This window comes from Panicum hallii, chromosome 9, assembly GCF_002211085.1.
Source record: "Panicum hallii strain FIL2 chromosome 9, PHallii_v3.1, whole genome shotgun sequence".
Lineage (NCBI taxonomy): Eukaryota > Viridiplantae > Streptophyta > Magnoliopsida > Poales > Poaceae > Panicum > Panicum hallii.
The window spans coordinates 10,123,711-10,130,804 of NC_038050.1; the positions used below are offsets into that span (position 1 = coordinate 10,123,711).

General features: G+C 43.3%; 1 protein-coding gene across 1 annotated transcript; it reads left to right on the forward strand.

Annotated features, from left to right (window-relative positions):
- Positions 1–332: 332 nt before the first annotated feature.
- LOC112872741 (protein ACCELERATED CELL DEATH 6-like) lies at positions 333–1,155 on the forward strand. Its single transcript, XM_025935804.1, has 2 exons — positions 333–665; positions 1,087–1,155. The coding sequence occupies exons 1-2, from the start codon at positions 333–335 to the stop codon at positions 1,153–1,155; spliced, it is 402 nt and encodes a 133-aa protein (XP_025791589.1).
- Positions 1,156–7,094: the final 5,939 nt, after the last annotated feature.

Sequence of the window (7,094 nt, forward strand, 5' to 3'; positions counted from 1 at the left end):
GAATTTGAATAGTAGTCTATTCAAATTCAAATCCCACTCAATTGAATCAAGCAATTTGAAAATCCAATCAAATAAAATTCAACAACAATCTCAAGTTAAGATAATCCACAAAAGTTTTTACACAATTTTTTTACTATCTAAACACCCTAAGGTACAAACATGAAATATGTTACACCTACTCCCACAGCTTCATTCGTTTCCGTACGCTCCGTGTAGAAGCCAGAGCCCATCCGCATTCTGAACTTTTGATACGCAGTGGCTTCATTGGGGGCTTCGTGGATTTATCGTAAAGATCGAACAAGAAGGTGAGGGTTGCAGCAGCAGCAGCCGCCATGGGCATGGTGCGAGCATTGCTCTCGGCAGCAACCAGGGGGAAAGTGGATGAACTTCGGCAGCTCGTGGCCCGTAGTGACGCAGAAGTCCTCGGCTCTGTGCGGACACCCAAATTCGACACGGCGGTCCACATCGCCGCGTTGCACGGGCACAGCCGCTTCGTCAGTGAGGCGCTGAGCCTGAACAGGGAGCTCCTCGTCAGTCGGAACAGTGACGGCGACACGCCGCTGCACCTGGCGGCGCGGGCAGGAAAGGAGCGAGTCGCTCGACTTCTCGCCGGTCTCGCGCAGGGCTGGACATTCGACGCCTCTTCTCGGGACGACGGTTTTCAGGTGCCCCCCTATACCAACACCCGTTATTCTCTCTCTATGCGTATTTTGCTCTTTCAAACCGCAAGACAGAGGTAGAACTTGCACTTGCTGGAAGCTCCAGTTTCATTTTAAATTTCACGGCATCTCCGGTTTTATTTGACTTGAAAGTTCATCCATGGCTGCTACCAGATTTGGTCAAAAGACATCGTTGTTTCCTCTTCTAGCTAGTGTCGTCATCATTTTCTTTTCCTGGTCAGAAAAATACATAAAAAGAAAGGAGGTAGAAAAAATTCTCGCAAAGTTTTTTTTTTACCCCAGAGCGTCCAATGAACTAGCACCTGCCGCTCTTTTTTATTTGTTGCATGACATATTGTCCTACATTACCTGCGAGTCGAAGCAACAAGCAGATAATATGTCTATGTATTTACTTTTGTTGATTTAGGGCCAATTTTATGTGGTATCTGGTATGCATGACGAAATAAAGATGGTAACGTACTCCCGTTACTTGTAACAACTTAAACAAATCACAACAGTTGATTTTTAAAACAGATAAAGTATTTAACTAATTAAAATAATTAGGAAAAAGGAAAATCCCAGCCAGGCCTCACTGGAGCGCCTCTTTCTTCTCGTGTCCAAGCTACACATTTTGCATGGTTCAAGATGCAATTGGTGACCCTAGATGCACCTCCAAGCCTTTTTAGTTCAAAATTTTGTACTGCTTCTCTAAAATAAAATCTCAACGGCCCATCAGTTCTTCCCTCATCCCTCAAACACAGTGATGTTATTCAGAAATACTATTATAACTCCAAAATTTCCCACCACCCTCTCCTGCACCGAATAAAATTTTAGTCAGTTTGTAATCCAAATTTTTATTGTATCAAAAATAACAAAATGTATCAAATATTAAAAGAATATTTTTTATATTTTTGTGCCAATTTGTTTGTCATGACCGTCTGCCTTGCAAATTGCACTCAGAACATCTTTTTTTGAGGGCCAATCACGTTCACGTACACTAGGGGAATAAAAGAACAACAATGATACCTCACACGACACCCATGTCACGTACCCGTTAGAAAAAAACTAAACCGGTTTCAACCTCTCACATTAGAGTTACATCTGATTAAATCATATATGGAAGTTAGATTTAATATTAAGATATTTCGCATATTTTCTCTATTTTTAGAATTAAAAATATATAAATAAATATTTAGTCTATTACCTTATAGAAGTAATAAGCCATCATGGCCATGTAGATCTATATATGTAGATAGACTATCCACAATTACTTGGAAATACCGCAGCAAAGTCCTGTAACAATACATAATACATGTACGGGTGTCTGCCACCAAATATCACTGACCCTTGGTGTGTTCCATTGACAGCATCCTCTTGAAATGGAGAACAATGCAGGGGACACACCGTTGCACGTGGCGGTGAGGCACCGCAGGGAACCCGTTGCACTAACACTGATCGAGGCTTCTCCGTACTCGGCATTTCAGTTGAACGATAGCATGGAGTCACCTCTGCACCTCGCCGCCAGAGAGGGCCTCTCCTATGTTGTCTGGAAGATTCTGGGAATTGCAACGGTGGAACAACGACCGTCCATCTCTGACAGAGGCACACCCCTGCATGAGGCTGCTCGTGGCGGTCACTCCTGTAAGCCATTACTGATAACTGTGTATTAGAGCAGTTCCAACCTCCACCTTAGCTGGTGTCTATAGAATTAATATAATGCCAATTAAGTAAAAATCTGATGTGGTATGGAAATTAACGAGGTCTGAGAATGAAAAATAAGAAAATCGGATTGCATGCCAGTGTTTAGAGACACCATCTATGGACACCAGCTGAGGTGGAGACCCAGTTTTCTCGTTTTTCATTCTCTCACCTCATTAATGTCCATGCCACATCAGATTTTTATTTAGTTGGCGCTATATTTAATTCTATGGACACCAATTGAGATAGTTGGCACTATATTTAATTTTATGGACACCAATTGAGATGCAGGGTTGGGACTGCCCTTAGGAGCTTTTTTTTTTAAATAGCCATATGCATCTCAATCCCTCACAATCTAACACCTCAAAGTCTCTGCCCATTGACAACCGGATGTACTAGCTGTTTCATAGTCACATGGGCAATCTAACACCTATATTGCAAGGTTAATGACCTCACTTCTAGCAAACCACTTTTTGCGAAGGAAAAATTAAGCATTGATCAACTATTGGCAGTATACTTTTTTGATGCCGTCATTGTTGTCATTCTTGATTTCACAGTTATCCTAATGCTATTGGTGCAAAAGAGACCCGAGCTGACGGAGCTGGTTGACGCATCGGGCAGTACCGCCCTGCACTACGCGGCCGAGAGGAACGAGAAGCGCATGGTGAAGATACTCCTGCGCAGGAGCATCTTCGTCGCTCTGAAGAGGAACAATGATCTCCAGTCCCCGCTTCATGTCGCCAGCAGCTGCGGCTCAACAGAGGCCATCATGGAGATCCTGAAACAGTCCGCTGGCATTGCAGAGAGGGTGCTGGACGGCTAGGGTATGAATGCCTTGCACCTCGCCGTCATGAACGACAAGGCGAACGCGCTCAAGTGCCTGCTCAGGTACGTCCAATCCGAGGAGGTCGTTAACCGAGCCGACATGGACGGCAACACGCCGCTGCACCTGGCTGTCAAGCTCGGTCGGCCGCAGATGTGTCTTCAGCTGCTCAGGGACCAGAGGATTAACCCCTGCATCGTCAATAAGGATGGCCAGACGGCAGGGAGCATCCTTGACAGTGAAGAACAAATGCCTAGCTACCTGGTGACATTTCCTAATCTTAATTTGAGTGTTTTTTTATACTTACAACATTGCGTTATGGCTCCCTCGATACGTGCTTTCTGTTGGTTCCCCTCGCATGATTTTTGCTTGCATGTTTCAATAATGGTTTTAGTTTCAAGGACACATTGTCAATATTGTAGCTAGAAATGGGTCATACTTTAGATTCAAATGAAGCAACCGGTCTTCTATATATGTTTTTAAAAGAAAAATTCCGGCCTCAAAATATCGTAAAAGTACAATTTCAACCTTCAACAACAATACTGGATAATAAGGGCATCTAACTATTAAAATCGGACAAATTTAGCATTTTAGGAGGTTTCGAAGGTTGTTTCGTATTTAAAAAATAAAAAATTCTAATTAGATCTAAAAATTAAAATTAATTTATTTTAAATTAGAAAAATATGAAACTAGTAGCAAATTTTTTTTAAATGTAACCTATCTATTATTGCTCTATTTGAATCTTATTTATTAAAAAATAATAGATATAACTAAAAACAACCAAATACTATTAATATAAAAAAATTAGATCCGAATAACTAACAAGTAGAATGCCAATAGATAGGTTATATTTTAGAAAAATTTGATAGGCATTTTGTATTTTTTTTTAATTTAAAATAAATTACTTATGATTATTAGTTTAAATTTGAGTATTTTTAATTTTCACAAAATAAAAAACTACCTTCGAAACCACCTAAAGGGCCAAATTTGTCCAATTTTAACAATTGGATGGTCTCTGTTATCTGATTTTGTAGTTGAAGGTTGAAAATTATACTTTTACGATAGTTCAAAGGGTGTAAACCAGATTTTTTCCATTTTTAAATATTGTCTGTTGATGTCCTTGAGCATATATGAATTCGCAAAAAACATTTTAATGGGTATAGTTAAGATGATGCGTATACTAGCTTATACATGTAGAGATATGTTAAGCACGCATTGCACATTTTGTTATGTTAGATCCGATATTTATCCCTTTTGCCTTCCTGTCCTTGATCGCATACAACACAAAGTATAATGAATTGTTAGATACTACAACCGACTTAATAATGATGCTTTATATGTAATTGCACATACACTCTCACCGATATACTCTCTCTGTTTGAAATTATAATTCACTTTAGTCTCTACCTTTGATAAATATTATGAAAAATATAATGACATCTACATTACGAATAAATGCAGTATCAAGATATTATGATAGGTTATTAAGTGCACCTAACTTGATGTTGTAGATATTGATACTTTTCCCCTATAAATTTGATTAAAATAATACAATGCAAGTCTGACTTAGAACAAAACTAAATTAAACCACAATTTAGATCGGGATAGTAGTATATATATCTAACCTAATCGACGCTTTACTGTGTAATTTGTTTCAGATATACGTGTGGAAAGAGCTAAAGAAGCAGGAGCATTCCAAGTGCAAGGGGGGGTAAACCCAAACCGCTGAGCAAGTTTCTGAGCCAGTACGTCGAGCTTAGGATGGGGACCTATACTCTCGTGTCCACTCTGATTGCTACGGTTACCTTCTCGTCCTTGTTCACCATGCCCAGCGGGTACGACCAGCAGGACGGCACGGCTGTTCTCGGGCACCACGCAGCGTTCAAGGTGTTCGTCGTAGCCAACACCCTGGCGATGCTAAGCTCGATCATCATCGTCTTCAGCTTCATCCGGGCGCGAAGCCGCATCCAGGGGGGCGACTTGCATTGAGAACCAGCCAGGTGGCGTGGAGCCACTGGCTCACCATCATCTCATGCGTGGCAATGGTCGTGTCGGTGACCACCGCCGTGTACCTCACCGTGGTGGCCAAGTCGCCATTGCTAGCCTACTTGGTAATCGCAATGGGTTGCAGCACTCCAGTCGTGGTGCTTGTAATGTTGGGGAAGAATGTGTTCGCCACGCCAGCTTAGATCGATAGTTCCTCCGTGCCAACGTCAAGGCATGGAGGGTCTCCTTTCTGTGCGTACAACGGATTACTCATCTTGAGCAGCTCGTTTGGGTTTTGACATTTTCAGGTATAAGGTAAGGTATGTCAAGAACCCTGATCCTTTCGTCATCGAGAGAGATGGAAGGTATAAGTAGAGATGGTAACGGATCATAGTCATAGTACTCTCTTCACAATCCAACTTTATCCTTATATATTTTTAGTTTAAAATTATATAAGATTACCATACGTATAAATTATTATGTCGAGTTTGCGTTCAAGGGTCGTCTGGCGACTGAAGAATAGAAGATGTGTGAAACTAATGTACGTCAGCTCTAGTTTAAGATCCTATTTGAATCCTTCCTAGCTAATTGATTTATTAGCTAACTAATTATTAGCTGGGAGTGTTTGGATACACCTTCTAATTGCTAATTGCTAATATAAATAGATTATGTTACCCTTGTATTTTTTTGCCCTAGTACTGCAGCAGGCGTTTTCTTCCCCGGCAAGGCTCTGCCCTTTTTAGCGCCAGAAGGCTGCTGCGTTTCTTGGCGCCAGTAGAACTGTAGAAGGATGCTCTGTTTTTCTTTACCGCCAACACAGGAGCATTTGAGCATCAAGACTGCAGGCTGTTTTTTCTTTACCGCCAACACAGGCAACAAGTACTGGTAATTTTTTTACGCAGACACACAACACACAATTCAAATGTTCACAGAAAAAGGATTGCGGCAAATGAGATGGGATCGGAAAATAAAGGGGCCAGAAAAGGGGTGGAACCGGATAGTTTCCATTCCTGCCCCAACGAACCCAATCCCGATAGACAACATGACAGGCCGCGAGTCATCACCGACCGGAGCCGCTGAGGAGAAGGTCGGGCGCGGCCGGCCGCGACGCCCAATCAGACGCGGAACAAGCAGGCCGCCCGCGTGGCCGCCGGCCCACGCCGGACGACTCTCGGAGTCGCAGTGCAGTGCTACAGAGGGAATCCTCGGCGCCACACGGGGTTTCCCTGTTCCAGGAGGGCCGGCCGCGCGGCCGCGACAGCGACGACGCCTTGCCAACCTGTGGCCGTGGCTTCGGTTCGGGACCATCAATGCCTGTCTTCGTCTCTACCTACGCACAACTTGACAGGGATCCTGTGGCGCGCGCACCTTGATACGAACAGTATGCTACTAGTATCTTTGGCGCCATGAATGAATGAGCTAGCGAGAGTGTGTTGTGTTGGAGCCTTTGAGGCTGACGGCTTCCGACAGGCGCGTCAAAGTCAATGCGGCGCGCTCCCCCGGCTGCTTCGCTCGTACGCCGATCGAGCTCAGTAGTTTCAAACAGCTTGAGTTTCTGTTTCTCCATGGCAACAGAAGGTTTGCATTGACGAACACATTTTTTAGGATTCGTTTTTCGTTGCCGAACGCTTGATGATGTATTGATGTCTGAGCGGCCAGTAAAGGACCATGGATCCATCCAACCCTGTGCTGATGGTCGCCGGGAAGATCTAGATTGCTGTAGCCTTTTCGCCCGTCTTCAGATACGCCTTCCCTACTTTTATTACTTATTAAGGGGATCACGGTTTGGCTGCTATCCTATTCCTTAACAACATTGATAACCTAATCTCTTGGCAAGCAGAAAGTTCGATTTGCGGCGCCCTAGTCCGAGTCCGCGGTAGCTTAGCTGCAAGCGAGTGGGATCAACTGCAGCGCCAGCACACATGGAG

Coding starts and splice junctions, on each gene's coding strand:
- LOC112872741 (XM_025935804.1), top strand. CDS start 333: ATGGGCATGGTGCGAGCATTGCTCTCGGCAGCAACCAGGGGGAAAGTG. Junction 666..1,086: donor CTCGGGACGACGGTTTTCAG/GTGCCCCCCTAT, acceptor TTGTTGATTTAG/GGCCAATTTTATGTGGTATC.